Consider the following 20,117-nt stretch of genomic DNA (forward strand, 5'->3'; position numbering starts at 1 on the left):
TTAAGCAACCACGTAATTTGATCAGGTTTATAAGGTAAAATAATTTTAGCAGGTTCTTTTCCAAGATGAGTTATACTCAATTTTCGTCCCTGCTGTACACAATCTGCAATTTTATGAGAGTATGATTTCAAAGTTGTACTTTGGTTATGGCGACCATGAATCCAACAAAGAATTCCATTTTGATACAAAACTCCAGTGGGGGACAATTTAGTGGGGAGAACAAGCAAATTCCAAGGTTTAGCTAAATTGGCATAATTTAATCTTGCATTTGTCATGGCATTTTCTACCTTTGTTAAAGCTTGTGAAGCTTCTTTTGTTAAATTTCTAGGGGAATTAGGATCAGAGTCCCCTTCCAATATTTTGAATAAGGGACTAAGCTCTGAAGTGGTAAGTTTCAGGAATGGCCTTATCCAATTGATATCACCCAAAAGTTTCTGAAAATCATTTAAGGTTGTCAGGTGTTGTACTGAAAGGGCAATTTTTTGTGGTGCAAAGTACTTAGGGTATAGCTGAAACCCCAAGTATTTAAAAAGGAAAAGTTCGCTGTATTTTATCTTGGGCTATCTTCAGCCCGCTTTGTTCCAATTGTTGTTCCATATGGGAATAGGCCGCTACTAGTAATTCGACAGATTCAGCAGCCAACAAGATGTCATCCATATAGTGGATACAAATCAATGATGGAAAACACTGCCTCGTCTGTTTAAGACTTTTATCCACAAATTTCTGACATAATATAGGACTATTAGCCATACCTTGAGGTAAAACTTCCCATTGGTAGCGGTCCATAGGTTCGCTGTAATTAATAGAAGGAACACTAAAAGCAAATCTTTGGCAGTCATCAGGATCCAGCAATATGGTATAAAAACAGTCCTTTAAGTCTATGATCAGCAAATGCCTGACAGAGAATAACAAAAACATACATATTGGATGACCATCAAGTCGTTTTTTGTTTGTTTGTTTGGGTTTTTTTTTTTTTTGAGCAATGTTTTTTTCAATTTTGCCCAAAGTTTGTTGTGCATCACTCCTAAAAGTACGAGGTGCTGTTAAAGCCACGTCCTCCCTTAAGAAGATCAAATAATGCACTTAGTTCTGCATTAGTTATACCCAAATAAGGTTTAACTCAATTGATTGTTCCTAGGAGCTTTTGTAAATTGTTTTAACTACTATTTGCAATTTGGCTTGCTGGGGTTCCATTGTGGCATTCAAACTTTTCCTACTCAAAATATTTCCAGGTTTGAATTTTTTCCAGGTGTGACTTGAAGGCCTATTTTCTCTAATACAATCCTTGAAATGGTATTAATTGAGTAATACAACTGCTTTGGGTGATATACACAGGAGGGAAAGGAATATAAACCATAGCTTGTATTTGTCTAGTAAAATCAGAATTAATAACACCAGGTTATACAAAAAGACTTTGCAAAGTGACACTCGAATGACCTACTAACCAAAACACTTAAACCGTTACCAATAGGACCAAAAGCTTAAAGCGAAACCTTCAATCCCTTATTATTGAGGAGGCTGTAGAGAAGATCCAAGCAGGAGCATTTACTGTTGTCACACGTCTCCGCTGCATGCTGGGTTGCTGGTTTCCTTGGTTCTTTGATGTTAACGGTTTACCCCCCGGCTTCTTTCGTCTGTTTTTACCTGTATGGGAATTCTCAAGGCTGCAAATGCATTAACTTTTCTATTCCTTTGCAGTTTTTTACTCTCAGAGAATACTCCTTTTGGGGTCTTAAATCATGTCTTCATTAGTGTCTGGCTAAAATCCCCTTTACAGTTGTCTGCACTGGGACCCAGCAGTTGCTGATCTGATAAGGGACACTGAAATGCAGAGTGTTCTTCATAAATTGTTACTCCCTTAGAGAGAGATAAGGACTCCCAAGCTGAAACAAACAAAAAACCCTTACAGGAGTAAGGGGGGAGATGGGGGGGGGGGGGGGAACTCACACACAGCCACAGGGCTGGGTTTTTTTCCATTTTCTTCTTCTATTTTCTATGTTCTTTTTTCTATTTTTCTATGTTTTTTCTTTTTCCATTTTCTTTTCTGTTTTCTTTCTGTATTTCCTATTTTCTTTCTTTTTTCTATTTTTTTTTTCTAGGTATTTTAAAATCTTGTCATCTGTAGCCTTTCACTTCAAAGGTCCCAGGTAAATCTACCTGTTTGCCGGCTTAATGGACGTTTGAGATTGAAAGGTTTCAGAGTTGCATTTTTAAGATTAATCAAAACAGAGGCTCAATATAACCAAAACCCAATTTGCAAGTCTTACAAACGTTTAAAGCGCTTTAAACACACACACGCATACACACATACAGAACCACTCTTTTGAGAGCTAGCTTAATATACTTATACAATATTGTTTACGACCGGTCAATAAGAACAGCATGATGGTATGAATATTTAAACTACACATGGTGCCGAACACACACAACACTCAAAACATGCACATATATCACAAAATAAGGTTTGTATCAATTGTTTCAATCTGTTTTCTAGTTACCTTTACTCCTCTAGCACAAAGTAAAGATTTAAGCATACTTGCAAATATTTTTCGTTCTGTACTTAATGCTATTCCCATTTCTTATCATGTCTGCTCTATAATACACTATTCCTTACCTTCGGACTCTGACCAACCGCGGCTGTTGAAGGCAAGCGACGTCCTGTCCTTTAGCAGCCGAGGTTCCCGGGTTTCGGCACCAAATGACAGAGACCAGCTCACAGGGACGCCTTAAAGAGACAGATGGACTACCGCTCTGGTGGCGAGTAGCAATATTTTATTCTCCAAATGGAGTTTTTATACTCTTCTGGTTCCTCTTCGGACAATGATTAAGTGCTTCTAGTTAAGATAACATCGTGCTTGCATGCACTATTTACATACTTTATTACTATTCTTGTCGTGAGAAAGCAGGCTCTATAAGTTCTACAAACAAGGGTCTACGTGTCTGGCCAGAGTTCACATAACATCCTTAACTAAATCTGCAGGTGTTCCTGGAGTGTATACATTTAGCTTGGGCTCTGGAATGGGGAGAAACCCATTATATTGCCAAGAACCTCTGTGTCCACATCCTCCCTTCCAGGAGGAGCGGCTTTTGATCTTAGCACAGTGTTCTGTTATTGATCCTTCCAGGCCCTACAGAACACTGCTCTCAAGGCCTCTGGCTTCATCATTCTGCTTTTGACCCTTTCAGGCCCTCAGAATGTATAATGGTTCTCCTCACCCACCCACAGCCACACAGCGCGGCTACATGGCACAAAGCACCCAACCTACAATCGCTGCCGCCCACAAGACAGAAGGCTTCAACAGCCTCTTCGCCTGGCAGCCCCAGGGAGCAGCACATGTGCCCACCAGTCACACACAGACGGCAGACCCATTAACCTGCAGTGAGGAAGCCTCATATCTCACCTGGAAGCTGGCAGCACCTCCCACTTCTTCCTGCGGCCTCTGTGGCCACCAAGTTTTGTTAAGAGAAAGGTTTGCCACTGAAGGAAAGAATAAATCATCAAGAATAATAAGAATAATAAGAATAGTAAGAATCAAATCTTGGCCAGCTTGCAGTAAGAAAGAATGTGATTGTAACAGGAATTTAGCTTGTTTACTAGTTGAAACAAGGACAGTCCCTCAGCGGGAACAAAGGACAGACCTGAGCTCACCAAGAGGACAAAACGAGGAAGGAGATAAGATAAAGAGCATTAGAGGATTCTGAAGACAGAATGGAACTGTGATGTACATTCGAGAGTGGGTGATAAGATTTCACAGCATAACCACTCGCTCCCTAAATCGTGTCAGCTTAGGGTAGGGAAGGCAGTACCACTTCTCTCACGCTACAAAGTGAGCAGAGTCAGATAAACGTTTTACCTTACTAAAGAAAGAGTCCTCCCTCTCCCGAAGGGCCAAAGAAAGAAAGAAAGAAACAAACCACAACAAATTCCCTCCCTCGTCAGAAAAATATCACCTAAAGTAGCACCGCTGCCCTTGCCTAGCAGTGGAGGGAATGGAGTTGGGCTGCGAAGGTAAAACCTACTGAGAGTACCACAGAAACGAGGAAACAAACACCCGCCAAAAGGACAGAAACAGTAGCTACAGCAGATTACATCTCCGAGAGCTAACTGTGACCTAGTTTACCGCTGTACAGAAGACTACAACTCCCGGCAGGCGCCGCGAAGACTGGCTACCGGAAGTGGGACGGAAGACAAGGGGCGGATCTGATAAATAGTGGCACAGAGCGCCTGCCTCACGTAACGTGATGGTGGTGGTTGCGTTCTAAGTGCAGCGCGTGTCAAGTAGATGCGTACTCGTTCTTCCTCTCCTTATTGCTTCTATGTTGTGGCTGTAGGTAGAGGCTGTGGAGCTACAGTAAGGGGAAAGCCCAAGTTTGTGTGCCTCGGCGCCGGCTGGTTGCTGGCAGGGCCGGGCGGCGCTGTGGGAGCGAAGCAGTGCTACTCCGATAGAGCCCGCTGCTCACGTCCCTTCAACAGGAGGAGACTGAGGCTGCTGTGGGTGGGGGTTGCTCGGCTTTTTCCTGCTCGGCTATGTCTGACAATCAGAGTTGGAATTCCTCCGGCTCTGAAGAGGATCCTGAGACTGAACTCGGGCTGCCTGTTGAGCTCTGTGGGGTACTCAGCAAGGTAAGTTGTATTTCCTTCTCTCCGCAGCCTGTGCCTGACGGCCTCTCGCTTCCCCTCTCTACGCCGAACTACGGCTCCACCCTCCCGTAGCTGGCCGAGGGCTGTCAGCTCCATCTGTCTCCTCCCAGCCCTACCTCTCTGGACGATCCGGCCGAGGCTCCCGCCTCCTTGGGTACTGGTGGAGGGGCCTGGTGGGTGCGCGGGAGGCGCCGGCACGGCCGAGACGGGGGCCATCTGATGCGGGGAGCCTGCTAGGCAGCTGCTCCGGCGCAAACCGCCCGCACTCCCTCCCTCAGTTGGGGGTACCAACCCCGCCGGGCTGGGGTGGGGATATCGCGTACTTTTACCCCCATATCTGCGTAGTGCCCGCTCGTCTCTCCCCACCCCCGAGAGGCGGTGTGAGGAAGCACTTTGATGGGGAAGAGCCGCGAGTGCGGCTTCAGCCCTGGCCGGGTGGCTAGGGAAGGTGTCGCTGCCCAGCCCGAGTCCTTGCCGCCCTCACCGAGCCCACTGGCTGCCTGGAGTGAGCTTCTGGGGGCGAGGGGGCGGCCGGGTGCGCTCGGGGAGGGTGTCTCCCTTCAGACTTCTGGCCGAAGCTGGTGGCGGCCTGGGCGCAGGCTGGAGCTGCGGCATCCCGCACGCCCCACCCGGGAGCTCCTGAAGGTAACCCCCGCCCGTGGTCACTTTCCAGGAGCAGGCCCCAGTACAGGAGCGGCACAACCTTTAGTCCAAGTATCAACACAGGGCAATAAAATACCCCTGCAGCAACAGACAAATGGAGATGGGGTGGAGGGGAAGGAAAACGGAGCTTGTTTTTTCCCCTTTTAAAAATAAACTTCATTTTTTGCTCTTTTATCGCTGAAAATAAGATGACTTGCAAGTATGCATTGGATGATACTGGGAAGCTTTAGGAGTGCTTTGAAATTGAATGTTGGATTGCTAAGTTTGAAAGCAGTTTTTTTTTTTAAACAGAAAGGGCATTCAGAATAATGTTGATTATCTTTAGAATTGAAGCACTATGTTTTGAATTTCTTTCCTTTCCTATACAGTAAGGCCACGCAGAGGCCAGTGTAGAAGGCACAGATCATGGAATGCTGAGATCATAAACAGGCCCTGGATGCTGAGTAAGCAGCTGTAGTGGGGCCAGTGCTCTTCTTTTTGTGAGGGACTTTGTGAACCCCTTCCAGTCTTGAAAATGTTTCTAAGCCCAGAGTTGGGAGAAATGGTTAGGAGAAAAGAAAGGCCTTAGCTCCTAACTTTAAGATCTTATCTAATAGTGGGTGGTGGAGGGAGAGGATGAGATGCATGTGAGCTATTATAGCAGTTAAAATGTGAGGTTTTGATTTAGTTGCATATTTTTATTGGTTTTTTTTTCATTGCAAAGTTTTTCTTTGATTAGATGCTTCCTATTATTATTTGATATGCAATTGATTTTTTTTGTTGGCGAATTAAATACTTTATTAAGTCTTAGTGCTGTGTTTTTAGTGGTGTAGCAGATGAAGCCATGGCTGCTTCTGACATTCTGTAGCTTAGGTATGTGCAAATGTTTCTGGATCACTATGCTGAGTGTAGTTGATGCTGTCTTTCCTGTGAGAACACAGGATGCAATCTGAACAGTCATGTATGGCAAAATCTGTTGCAGTGAATATGCTTGAGGGATAAGTTTACCTTTTGCTAGTTGATGCCTCAGCAATACTTGAAACAAACTAATTAAAACAAAGTGGTAGCATACCAAGCTTTCTATTAAAGAAATATTTTTAATAACTTGTTATGTGTAATTACATTTTAAATCAATGAAAGTAGGCTGCAGTTCTCAGTGTTCTTAGTAGTGTTTCAGTTGTTCTGCCTTTTGGTCAAGGAAGAAGCTTTGAAGGAAATGGAGTAATTTGGTAGGAGAATCTTATTGGAATTGCCTGCCTGTCCCTAAATGTTTCAAACTTCATTTTTTTTCATTGTATTTGCTGCTTACCATTTTAAGGTGCATACAAAGAAGAAACTTTGATGTGGAAGTGTCTTTCTTGAAGCACAAGAATCTAGATGCTTGAACTAGTGTTCTTCTCTTTGTCGAAACCTTGTTTCTGTATACTTTAAGGAGTCTCTTAGTTCATGGCATGCTTTGATTGCAACAGCAAATGCAAGATTGACTGCTATATTTACCTTGCTTACCTGTGTCAAAGAGGGAAAGGTGTCCTCCCTGTCCCTTGCTTTTTTGTCAAGATAACTTTGGACTCTACCTTTTGCATATGGAAAGAGTTCAGAATATGAGAGATGAGAAAAGGAAGAAGGCAGGAAATAATATACCTCCGTGACAGCTTGTGCTACCAGTTCATGTACTAAGCACAGCTGAGGCTTTCTTAAAGAAATACTAAACTTAGAAATTTGATATATTAAGAGATCGTAAAGGGCTTTAGTTTTGAAGAGCAAATCTAGGTCTTACCTACATTTTGAAAATTGTTAGAAATTTATCAGCTATAGAATTTTTCTGTAGACCTATTGTTATTAATAGAGTTAACGTGCTGTTATGTGATATTATACTACACATTAGTTAATACATGTAGAAATGAGCCTGTTGGTCCACTTTCTTCCCCCATTTGTTATAAAAATGATGAATAATGGTTGGAATTAAATGCTAAACAGACATTTTAAACTTATTTCTTGGAGCTTTTTGTCAAAGAACGGTTATCATAATCAAAAAAGTGCATGTGTGATAAAAGTTTCAGTGGTTCTGTTTCCATTTTTATCTAATTTATAATTTTTGCACTGATTGAAGACTAAACATCAGTGTGTAGCCAAAGTTATAGAACAGTCATCAGTGTCATGATTCTACAAAATGCAGTTCAGTATTGTTGAGAAGATCTTGCAAAGAATAAGATAAATAATCAGAACTTTTAGTCACTTCTAACTAGATCTTTGTATGTTGAATCCAGGGCTTATTCCTAGAATATCACTTTCATTCCATGTGTGGATGTGGAGTCTCTAGAAAAAGCTGAATAACAAAAGGATGATTGGTTGTCTCCTAATAAGCAAGTATCATCTTAATGAGAGTGTTTAGGAATTAAAACCTAAAGCAATCTTTGGACAATATTAAATTGATAAAGAACTGATTGGTCTAGGTGCTGTAATAGTTATTACTAGTGAGATAGTGGCATGTGTTTATATGAAGAGAACTAGATAGTTTAATAAACTAATTTCTGTAGGAATTAACAACTGGATGCCACTCTGTCCAGGTCCACTACATCCACAGCCTTTCCCTCGTCTGCTAGGCAGGTCATCTTGTTGTAGAAGGAGATCAGGTTGGTCAAGTGGGATCTGCCCTTCATGAACCCATGCTGGCTGGGCCTGATCCCCTGGTTGTCCTGTGTGCTGTGTGATGGCACTCAAGATGATGACCTGCTCCAGGTCTGGAGTTTCCTGACTCCTCATTCTGGCCCTTCTTTTAGACAGGTGTCACATTGGCAAGCCTCCAGTCAACTGGGACCTCCCCAGTCAGCCAGGACTGCTGTTAAATGATGGAGAGTGGCTTGGAAAGCTCCTCTGCCAGGTCCCTCAGTGCCGTTGGGTGGATTCCACCTGGCCCCATAGACTTGAGTGTCCAGGTGGCATTGCAGGTCGCTGACTGCTTCCTCCTGGATTATGGGGGGTTTATTCTGCTCCCCGTCCCTGTCTTCTGGCTCAGGGGGCTGAAGACCCTGGGGGATAACTGGTCTGACTATTAAAGACTGAGGCGAAGAAGGCATTAAGCACCTCAGCCTTTTCCTTATCCTTTGTCACTGTGTTTCTCTCCATGTCCAATAAAGTCTGGAGATTCTCCTTAACCCTCCTTTTGTTGTTAATGTATTTATAGAAACTTTTTTTTGTCTTTTACAGCAGTAGCCAGATTAAGTTCTGTCATTATCTTATTGTTCATTTGAAATAACTGAGTTTTAGTACCCCCAGGAGGCTATAAAATTATTTTAGGTGCTCTGGGGATAAGAGCAATAGAAGTTCTCATTTGGGAAGAACTCTTATGGAAGTTTTTTTTTCCTCCAAGTGCTTGAAAGACTGAGGAATATCAGCCAAACTGTTGTGGTTGTTGGTTGTTGTCGTTTTGAATTTTTTTTTACAGTGGACCAACTACATTCATGGGTGGCAGGATCGATGGGTAGTTCTGAAGAGCAACATACTCAGTTATTACAAGTCTGAAGATGAAACGGAATATGGCTGCAGAGGCTCTATCTGTCTGAGCAAGGCTGTTATTACGGTAAGCGCTATTTTAGTATTGTCATTTTTTCATGTTTTGGGGCATTAAATATTTGTAGGCTGATGTCTGGTGAAAGCAAATATGGGTATGTCAAATAAATTGTTAGGTAATATAATATTAATTTTAGGGATGATAGTGCAACACTGTGGAGCAGGGCAAGGATTTACCAGTAAGAAAACAAGTTGTTCTCTTTTGAGACATTGTAATGGTTTAACCCCAGCCTGGCCAATTTCAGCAGCTAAAACAGGAGTAGTTGGCCTCCCAATTTCCTTGCTTTCTTATTGTGAGGTGATCAAACATTTGAACAGGCTTGTCCAGAGAGGTTGTGAAGTCTCTGTCTGTGGAGATATTCAAGCCTTAACTGGATGCAGCCCTGGGCAATCTGCTCTAGGTGACCCTGCCTGAGCAGGGGGCTTGGACCAGATAATTTCAAGAGGTCCCTTCCAACCTCAACTGTTCTGTGACTCATGCCAACCACAGGCTACTTGGCCTCCCCTCCTGGATAGCCCTCTTGTAACAGAGGAGGCCATCCCTCACATCAAGGTCCGGTATGGCATGTATCCCCACTGCTCAACACCTACTGGATTGCAGCCAACAGCGGAGCTAAATGTTGTTCTTGGTGGCAAACACAGAGGCCAACCCAGTCTTGCCATGGACTATGGTAGGAGGTGCTTAGCCAGTCTCAGTCCTTTCACCTGGTTGTCAATGCAGCATTTCACCTGTCTCATCCTGTAACAAATTGCTACCTTGGCAAAGCACAAGCAGATCTGCACCCTGTTGTAATTGTTCTGCTACTGCAAAAGTGTGTTGAAGATGTTGGTAGCTGTGGGGGACCAACTGAAGAAAATTTCACAGCAGTGGTGTTCTCCCACTCTCTTAATTGGTTCCATTACCTGTTTTACAACTTTGCATCATGATGTGCAGTAATTAGGATCTTTTTAGCTTTTGCCTTAGCATTTTCCAACAGCTGCTGTAAATTTGCATACAGTTTCTTTTACAAGTGACAAATCTATACTGATGGGGGTTGGGGTTATACTATGATAGAAGGTATGGTGTCCAGTTAGCACCTGGCTAGTTAACATGGGTGGTTTATATACAGAATTGCAGCCTCTGACAATAGCTACACTGCAGGCACACACATCTGAGCCATTAGACATGGTCTGATTATAAGCTTCATTATTCTGCACATATTTGTACATAGTCCTGAACCCCCTTCTTTCCCTACATACACTAATGTGGTTTTATTACTGCTCTGGGAATGATCTCCAAATGGCCCACCCCTTCTTTGGGGTCAAAGCAAACAGCACTCACCTTAAAGGCACCATCTTTACATATGAATCCCAGCCCCCTGTCCAAAATGTGGGCTTCCAAATCTACTGATTGCCATTTTCCATCAGACCCCCTCATCCACATGTGATGCTCCAGGGAGTAGAGCACAGACACATTTGTCTTTATCCCCAGGGCTGTGATGTAGCATGCCTTTTGCCAGTGCCTTTCATCAATAGCATCCAAGGTAAGACTGAGGACCATTAAGAAGCCACAAGTCTTATGAGCCATTTGTAGGCCATCAGCACCTGCATGTATTTTAATGCATAGGAGACCACAAATAGTTAAATGTTGAAATGATAACAGAAAGGTTTTGCTGTCAATGGAACTTATTCATTACTGTATGTCTTATGATTACTTTGGTAGAGAAGGGAAATTGGGTTTCTTACTGACTTAATGTTCAGCAGCACTGATCTGATGTAGTTGGGATCTTCATTTTTTGACAGTCTTTCACTGTACTGTAAATTGAGTTTTCCTTGATCCAGAGTCAGGTGTCGTAACTACCTATCTCCTAATCTGCTGTATTGCAGGAAACTTTCCTTAAGTACAAAGCAGGGCATGAGTAGTATTGTTGGAAAACTCTAGTTTGTCTTACTAAAATGTAGTCGAATAACTAATAGTTCTAACAATTCTATTAAATATAGTTAAAAACTAACTACTCTGTTGAAATTTCGCTTGCTCCAGGGTATAGTCTCAGGTATCCTTATTTGGGAAGGAATGCTGAAAACTCTTACTGAGCCAGAAGAAATCTTATCTATGTTAACAGGACATAGAGTTGGTATCTTTTCTAATGCAAGCAGTAAACTTGCAAAGAGATAACAGTTTGCATAAAAATGTAAAGAATGCTGAAAATGTTGCAAGACCTGATGTGGCAATCACCGAAATGAATATGTATTAGAGTAGGTTGCATCCCTTTTGAATATGTAACAGATTGAGCAACACTTTAAGGATAAATGGCGAATGCGATGTGACGGTCTTGGAACCAGATTTGGGTGTGCATACCCCTGGTTCCCGGGGCCTCGAAATAAAGCACCACATATAACCTTCTTCGTATGGTTATGTGTTTGTCTCTACGCTAACAGTATGAGATGGGGGGATTGGATTCTCAGGAAGCTTTCTTTTAGGTGCTCAGATTAGATATGTACTTTTGCCTTTAATGAGGGGCACAATGGTTTTCTGTGTGTAATTAATGCTACTAGTAGTATAGAATGTCCACAGCTGCAACAATTAGGCCTAACTCAGCTGGCTACAATTCTTCTCACATAACAACCCACAATTCCCCTTTCTTTATTTACAACTTGTAAGGCATTAACTGTCTCCTTCATGTCTTTGTTTTCTTTTTTATAAGATTCAGTTTCTCCAAGTCTTTCTCTGTCATCTCACTCCCTTTGCTCCTTCAAGCACTCTATTATTCTTTCCTTTTCTGATAGAGCTGCTTCTAAGGTTGCTACTGCTGCTTCTGTGTTACTAGAACCCATCTGCAATGACTTCACTCTGTCTTTGACATTAGTTAGTTGACATGCTTTTCATTTTTCCTTTATACTGTTTAAAAGCTCTTGCCAGCAATTCCACATTCAACAAAGCTTCATTTCTTTGTTGCTCTGCTCTCTTTCCTCACATTGAATGTGGCAGTCTGGTTTAAAACGTCCCTCCTTGCCACATCTACAACAGAAAGTCTTTCTGTCCCCATTTGTAGCCAGAGTGGTAGCCATTAGCTGTGCTTGATAGGGGAATGACCCCACCTGCATTTTTCTATCACTAATTGTAAAATTAAAACCTCTTTAGCTGCCAGGTGGTCTACCTGCTTGTCCACTGTGCCCTTCAATCTGTATTCAAACATTAACCACAGGGTTGTCCCTGGTAGCCACATCCCACAGTTTAACTCCTGCGGCGTTCCAGACTTCTATATTACATAGATGAGTCACATCTAAACCTGGCTCCTGACCCTATATCCATTTCAACAAAGTCCTAAGTCATTGCTCATCATACTTGGCACCTTGTTCTTTCAAAATTAGTTTAAGATGTTAAGTGTAGAACGCTCTTACATGGACAGTGCGGACCCCATCCTGGTCTCTTTCTCAGTTGCTCACCTTCTTTCAGGCATCGTTGTCCGGACTACTTCAGTGCTCCTCACTGGCTTTATGATGTTCAACCAAGCATCGCTGGATCCTATCCGGGTCCCATTCTCAGGTGCTCACAGTCTTTCAGGTGTTGTACTACTTCAGTGCTCCTCCCTGGCTTTATTACATTCAACCGAGCTTTGCCAGACCCTATCCCAGTCCCAGGTTCATGACCCACGTTGGGTGCCATTTGCAGCAATTAAAGGCCCAGCCTCCCTTTAGGTGATCTAAGGACATCCCTCTATTATGCCCAGGCAAAGCTTTATATACCCTTATCACCTCATTAGCAGCTACCCCAGTGATTTGCCACTTCTAAGGATCTCACAGCTGCAGCAATTAGGCCTAACTCAGCTGGCTACAATTCTTCTCACATATCATCCCACAGAGTTCAAAGTTCGTCTTCCAGGAAAACTTACCTTTCAGCTTGTAGTATCTTTGCCTTCATTACTGTCTATTCTGATAGTGCCATTGATGCTTTTATTCAGAGGGACTTGTACTATCTCAGGCAGTGACAGTGTGATATATCAAGAAGCAACAAGGTATGCATGGAGCAATTTAATTTCAAGAAGTCCCTTCCAGTTTATCTGCTGTGCCTCCCCCTGCTCCAGGCAGTCTCACAGACTAGAATAATAGAATAGAATCATAGAATCACCAAGTTGGAAAAACAGTGCAAGGGTAACAGTGACCTGACCTGACCTGAGCTGAGCTTGCTAAGGATGCACTCAATGCCTTCATCTAGGTCATGTGTACACTTAGTATTTTTTGTCACTAGAGGTGATAGGAAGAATTAAAAAAGTTTGTTCTACCTTAAATTTGAGCTTCTATTGATTCAAAGGAATTGACTCTCAGATGGGCTGTAAGTAAAAGTACCTTTATTTATCCAGCTGGGAGGACAGTATCTGTGTCATGGCCCACTTTAAAAAAAAAAAGTGAACTCTTTATCCCAGTACGGCGCCAGAGTGATCCAAAGTCACTCAGGAGGAGGGTGTAAACGATACTTTCTACTAAACAAGCTGCATGCCCTTAAAACACTAGATTCAAATGAACAAACAACCCGTATGCAACAGAGTACAGTCAGAAAAGCTGTAGCCACGGAAACCAGAACAGCCCTTCAGTCTGCAACGATCGGCAACACTGTAACAATCTGCTTAACTTAAGGGAACCAGGAAACAGCATGGGGAGCCAGAGTCAAACTAAAATCAAACCAAACCCACCAGCTACAGCCCACTGCAGCCACACATGTTGCAAAGAGGAAAGAGAGAAAAAAGAAGTAAAGGAGAAAAGAGAGAAATAGTTACAAGAGAAATAGGAAAGATGAGAGACAGTCACTGTGAGAAACACTTATTCACTGCTAAAATATTGAAAAGGACAAAGTCTTCAAAGCAATGGCAATAATTTTATTTTACAATTCAGTGCTGAATTGGATGCCCTTCTAAAAAAGGCATCCCATCTTACAAAAACAGTGGGTATATATACTAGTTTTAGACAAAGGACCTTGTAAGTCCTCAAAGAATGTTTATTTTTTAGGTTATCCAACCATGTCTGGAGACTCCCTTCAGGTTCTCTCTTGACCTAAACCAGCTACATCTTACAAGACAGATTTATATGATGAGATAATTAAACATACAAACCAGCTGCAACAAAACTTATCAATTAATTCTCACAGTCACCACCTTAGGAACTCTGCATGTAGCAACATGTGTTTCTTTGTCCAGTGGGTCCAGAAGATGGTGAATGTCCAGACACTACACAACACAAGACACAGACACAAGACATGAGGTTGCAGGCTTTTGTGGGGATTTTTAAGCTCTCTGTCGCTTCCCCTCACCGGATCAGGTGGGAGGACAGGTAACACACTTGCATGCCCCCCACTAGGCAGATCCAGACATGCTCTCCAATGTGTCCACTCTTGTCGCTGGGGGCCATCATCTGCTTTGAGCCATTAACCCATGCCATGCCGGGTCTATACACCATTCCCCCCCCCCCACACACACACACACAGTGGGGTTTTGGCCTAGTTTATCAACACTCCACTTTTTATCAAACACTCCATACATCACGTGGTTAGTATTGATAAGCAGGCAGTTAGGTTATATAACTTCTAAGTTCCCCTTCAACCCTCCTTCTTACTAAATTGTTTACTTCAGAAGTTGCTAAGCAGTAATTGCTGAGCTGTAATCTTAACCCCTCAGGTGGTAGGCCCCTGTTTGCAACAAGCCAGTTACATAAATGCTAAGAGTCGTTTAATTTTGTTAAGCAAGCTTATTCCCAACCTTGTCCCTTAATTCACTATTCAGGTAAGATTCATATCTGCCATGTTGTTTAATCTAGTGATTGGTCTTCATTTTACTTTCTGTATTACTGATATAGAAAAACGTTTTTATTTCTAATTTGGTAGCTCAAACAAGATGCAATAACTGTGATGCAATGATTTTCCTTGGGTTTGGTTATACTGAGACGATGCATACTCATGTAAAAATCTTAGATCGAACTTCAGTAGTAGAAAGTTGAAACTGTCTCTTGAGTGCTCTGTGACCCTGGTGGAAAAAATTGATGAGAAGCATTTGCTTGTTGCATAATGTTTGGTACTGGTCCTAATGCTACCGCAGATACTAATTGGTCAGCCCGGGCATTTCCTTCTGCTATAAAATCAGGTAAGTCAGTATGGCTTTTTATGTGTAGAATATAATAGGGTAGGCTGCGCTTTTGTACGGTTTCCCACAGGAGCTTCATAACTCCAAACAACAGGTGGTTTGTCACTTGTCCAAGAACTGTTTTATCCAATCTCTGCACTAGGCCTGCAACATAAGCAGAGTCGGTTACCACGTTTATGGCTTGTGGGAACTGTTGAAATGCCAATGTGACTGCTCGTAATTCCACCACTTGTGGGAAGCCTTGTTGATGCTCAATTAAATGTTGCCAATTTTGTCCATCAAACCATGTAACAGCAGCTTTTCCTGTTTTCCCAGACCCATCTGTGAAAACTGTGGATCCATCAACAGGTGCTGTTTGGCTTAACAATTTCTGTGCGATAGAGATTTGAGTTCCCAGTTTACAAAGTGGATGGGAAGGAAAATGATACAATATCTGGCCTGTAAAATTGAGTAGCACAGCTTGAAGTGCAGAACTATTGGCAAGGCACCATTCAAAATATTGAACTTGTAGAGGAATAACAATACATTCCGGATCTCGTGCCAATAGTTCCACACATCGTGTTTGAATTTTTATAATGAGTTGAGCTAACAGCTCATATAATCCTGGAGCAGCCTTCTTTGTTTGAAATGGTAAGAAGATCCACTCCAATATATGGAGGGGGTCTTCCCACCCCTGATCCCACTGCACGAGCGCAGCATAGGGCATTGAGCCTTCCACAAAGACCAATGCCTGCACAATTGCAGTCAGGTCAATGCGCCAGACATGCTTTTCCTGAATGGCTTGCTCTACTAGTGTCATAGAATCATAGAATCACCAGGTTGGAAAGGACCCACCGGATCATTGAGTCCAACCATTCCTAACACTCCCTTAAACCATGCCCCTAAGCACTTCATCCACCCGTTCCTTAAGCACCTCCAGGGAAGCTGACTTGACCACTTCCCTGGGCAGCCTGTTCCAGTGCCCGATGACTCTTTCCATGAACAACTTTTTTCTGATATCCAGCCTGAACCTCCCCTGGTGGAGCTTGAGGCCATTCCCCCTTGTTCTGTCCTCTGTCACTTGGGAGAAGAGGCCAGCTCCCTCCTCTCCACAACCTCCTTTCAGGTAGTTGTAGAGAGCAATAAGGTCTCCCCTCAGCCTCCTCTTCTCCAGGCTAAACAACCCCAGCTCTCTCAGACACTCCTCGTAAGGCTTGTTCTCCAGCCCCCTCACCAGCTTTGTTGCTCTTCTCTGGACATGCTCCAGAGCCTCAACATCCTTCTTGTGGTGAGGGGCCCAGAACTGAACAGAGGACTCAAGGTGCAGTCTCACCAGTGCTGAGTACAGAGGGAGAATAACCTCCCTGGACCCGCTGGTCATGCCATTTCTGATACAAGCCAAGATGCCATTGGCCTTCTTGGCCACCTGGGCACACTGCTGACTCATGTTCAGAACATTTTTGTCTTCTTTATTTAGAATCATGGGTGCTGCAATATCTCTGTCCCCTTTTAACCGATCAACTAGGGGTTGTATTTGTGATGATGTAAGGCCCAAATAGGGTCTCAGCCAATTTATAATTCCAACTATTTTTTGAACATCATTTAAAGTCTTGATTTCAGTTACTGTCTCAATTGCCTAAGGTTGGACTGTTTTGGCCAGCACTTTCATGCCCAAATACAACCATGGTTGAACATGTTGTACCTTTTCAGGGGCAATGACCAGGCCATAACATTCCAACATTTGTCTAGTGTCCCTTTCCAATTCTCCTAGTTGTTCTGACATTGCAGCAGCCAATAAGATGTCATCCATATAATGATAGCAATAGCATTCAGGATATTTCTGCCGCACAGCACTCAGTGCCTGGGTTACAAACCATTGACAGATGGTAGGTGAGTTTTTCATCCCTTGGTGTAAAACCTTCCAATGATATCTTTTTGTGGGTTCTGCATGATTAGTCGAAGGAACTGTAAAAGCAAATTTTTCGACATCATTTTCATCTAAAGGAATTGCAAAGAAACAATCTCTTAAGTCCATCACCAGTATGTCCCATTGCATTGGAATCGTTGTTGGGGAAGGTAGTCCCGGCTGTAGTGCCCCCATGGTTGCAAGCACTTCATCGATTTTTCACAGGTCATGTAATAATCGCCATTTTCCTGATTTCTTTTTGATCACAAAAACTGGTGTGTTCCAAGGACTGTGTGACTCTTCAATATGGCCTGCAGCTAACTGTTCTACCCCTAATGTGTGCAGGGCTGTGAGTTTCCCTTTGTTAAGGGGCCACTGATCCACCCACACGGGCTTATCTGTGAGCCATCACAACCTTAAAGTTCGTTTTTTACTGCCCTGCAGGATAGTGACCCCTATGGAAAATCCGTTGTGATACGGACTCCCCATTGTCCCAAACAGTCTCTTCCCCAGAGGTTTAAGGGGGCTGGAGTAACATAAGGTTGTATAGTGGCATTTTGCCCTTCGGGATTCATAATAATGACAGGTTTTGCTGCAATGAGACTAGTAGCCATACCTCCTAGTCCCATTACTCCTGAAGTTGCAGGTACCACAGGCCAAGAATCAGGCCAGTCCCTTCGAACAATGATAGTAATGTCAGCCCCTGTGTCAAGCAGTCCAGATATTTGAATGGAATGTGGAAAAGCGGTGTTCATAACAAGGATACATTTCATTTCTTGCCTTGTGTCTGAGAGAGGTTGTGACCAACAAATTTGAGGTGGTCCAGTGGATCCAAATCCCCCATCTGCACGGATGACTTGTTCTATTTTAAGAACACTGCTTTTAAAAGGCAGCAATTGTGCAATGCGAGTTCCCTCTTGTATTGTAACGGGGGGGGGGGGTGGTGTGATAGTAGAAACCATTGCAAAAATGTGTCCTGTAAAGTCCTCATCAATTACTCCCACATGAACTAGAATGTTTTGTAAGATAGCACTGGAACGTCCGATAAGTAAGGCGCTGAGTCCATAACCGATGGGCCCCCACGCTTTCAGAGGGACCTTGTGTACTCCCTGTGTATTAATAGTTACTGTGTGGGCGGTGGATGCATCCATCACTGCTGCTCTGCTGGTTTTTACTTATAACAGGTCGCAAAGGCCTGGGGCTGCATTGCAGGAGACCAAGCGTTCTTCATGGGCACGGGTATTTGTGTCTGGGCGCGCCCCCCCCCCCCCCCCCCCCCCCCCGTGCTCTGTCTCCCGTTTCCCGGCTGTAGCAACTCTCCATTTATGTGATATTTGGACTGGCATTGCTTAGCAAAGTGTCCAGATTTCCCACACCTGAGACATCTGCTAACAGCTGATGTGATCGCTGATCTAGCAGTGCCATTATTCTTTTTTCGTCTATTTGAACAGGCAGTTTTGAGATGCCCAGTCTGGTTACATTTACAACATCCTTTGTCAGGTGTTCCAATGGCTGCCATAGCAACAGCAAGAGCAGCCATTTTTTGGTCAGCCGACCCCATCTGGGCACAAGCCATGATCATAGTTTCAAGAGTTGGTTCACCTGGCAAGGCACGTATTATTTTTTGACAATCTGCATTAGCATTATCTTGCACCAGCTGTGTGATCAACAGTGTTTTGACATAGTCATCAAAAACTTGGCGTTCTACAGCAGCCCGCAGCCTCTCTACAAATTGTAAAAATGGCTCTCGAACTCCCTGTCTAATTGTTGTATATTTATCCTTTGGTTCATTGATCTCAGCTATTCTCATCAGTGCTTCAAGCCCTACTGCTTTTACCTGTTCAAACACTGAAGGGTGCCACTGAGCTTGATTCTGTGGATTACTAAACTGCCCAGTTCCTGTTAAAACATCTACACCGTTCCCATGTCGGGGAACTGGGGGAGCTGCAGGTTCCGTATTGCCTGTGCTTCTGCCCTTTGGGTCCAAATATTTCAAAAAACTGTGCACTGAACAGGCTGAAACATAATTTGTGCAATTTGGGCAAAGTCATATGGTGTCATTTCTTCCATAGTTAATAATCGAAGCAATTGCATTGTTGCAGGGGAGCTGGGACCATACTGTGTAACAGTTTTTTGAAGTTCCTGTATTACTTTCCAGGTGTATGGTCTGTGCTCATCCATAATTCCATGTCCTGGATCCCCCTGGACCACCGGGAATGCCATAGCTCTTGCAGAACTCTGTCACATTCCTTTAAAGGTGTAGTTATTGCCTCGGACAATGCCCAAAGTCCTTCTAGCATAGCCTGTTGTTTTACCTTTTGCCAAAATACACAGGGATCATACGGTCTCACAGTAACCTGTGCCGGGGGTGATTCGCACACTTGAGGGGTTTGAGGTTTACTGGAGGAACCCCCAAAGGTTGGCTTGGCGTTAGCTTGGATCTTTCTATTTTTTGAAGGAGCCGCCTCAGTGCCCGCCCCTGCCACAGGATTGTCCCAATCACCCGGCTCATCTGGCAGAGGCGGGTGTACCAAGGGATTGTACGCTTCGGGTGCCCCTCACTCTTCAGGGGGCAGTGGAGGGGCAGACGGCATTCCGGGATTAACCCGCCATCGGCTTTGTTTATATATCGGACAAGCCGAGTCTGTTTCATTGTCTGACTCATCAACAAGAAAACTTTTTTGCACTAACGGAGATGGTTTATTCTTTGGGTGCGTTAGCAGATTTCTTGAATTTAGGTGTTGGAACTCAGATAGAGATGCAGAGTCTGGGTCGGCAGTTAATATGGAAAATTCCTCTTGCTCCGTTAACAGATCCTCAGCAGATGGAGGCTCTCTCGGGAGGCAAGGGGTGAAAGATCTTGCTCTGCCCGATCCCTCTGTTTTTTAAAGTCTTTCAAAGTATCAAACAAAAGGCACCATGTGGATAACAAGGATACTGACTCTTTGTCTCTGTGTGAAGTGCTATCAAACAGCCTATTCCCTATTTCTTTCCAATTCGAAACAGTAAATGATGTCATTATACCTGGAGTATAACCCTGTCTCTTGCTCCATAAAAGCATCTTTTGCAACATTAATTCCTCTAGCTTTACCCCCTTCTTTTCTAGTATTTGCTTCCACATGCTTATAATCATTTCCTCCTCTTTTGTTAGTGAGGCTCCCATCTTTTTTCCCCAGCAGCTCACCTGCACTCGGTGGCTTCTTAAAAGTTCCGGATCCGGAATTAAGCAGCTTCTCTCACCACTCCTCTTGGCTATTCTCGCCGAAAA

General features: G+C 43.5%; 1 protein-coding gene across 2 annotated transcripts in view; it reads left to right on the forward strand.

The window, feature by feature from the left end:
* The first annotated feature begins 4,528 nt into the window (after positions 1–4,528).
* LOC128850298 (ceramide transfer protein-like) overlaps positions 4,529–20,117 on the forward strand; it is a 151,901-nt gene continuing 136,312 nt past the window's right edge. For both annotated transcript variants that reach the window (XM_054053325.1, XM_054053326.1), the window contains exons 1-2: positions 4,529–4,624; positions 8,730–8,864. In XM_054053325.1, the coding sequence (XP_053909300.1) occupies positions 4,529–4,624; positions 8,730–8,864 (231 nt within the window). The remainder of the gene's footprint in view (positions 4,625–8,729; positions 8,865–20,117) is intronic.

The sequence above is a fragment of the Cuculus canorus genome, chromosome W (assembly GCF_017976375.1).
Source record: "Cuculus canorus isolate bCucCan1 chromosome W, bCucCan1.pri, whole genome shotgun sequence".
In the NCBI taxonomy this organism is placed as follows: domain Eukaryota; kingdom Metazoa; phylum Chordata; class Aves; order Cuculiformes; family Cuculidae; genus Cuculus; species Cuculus canorus.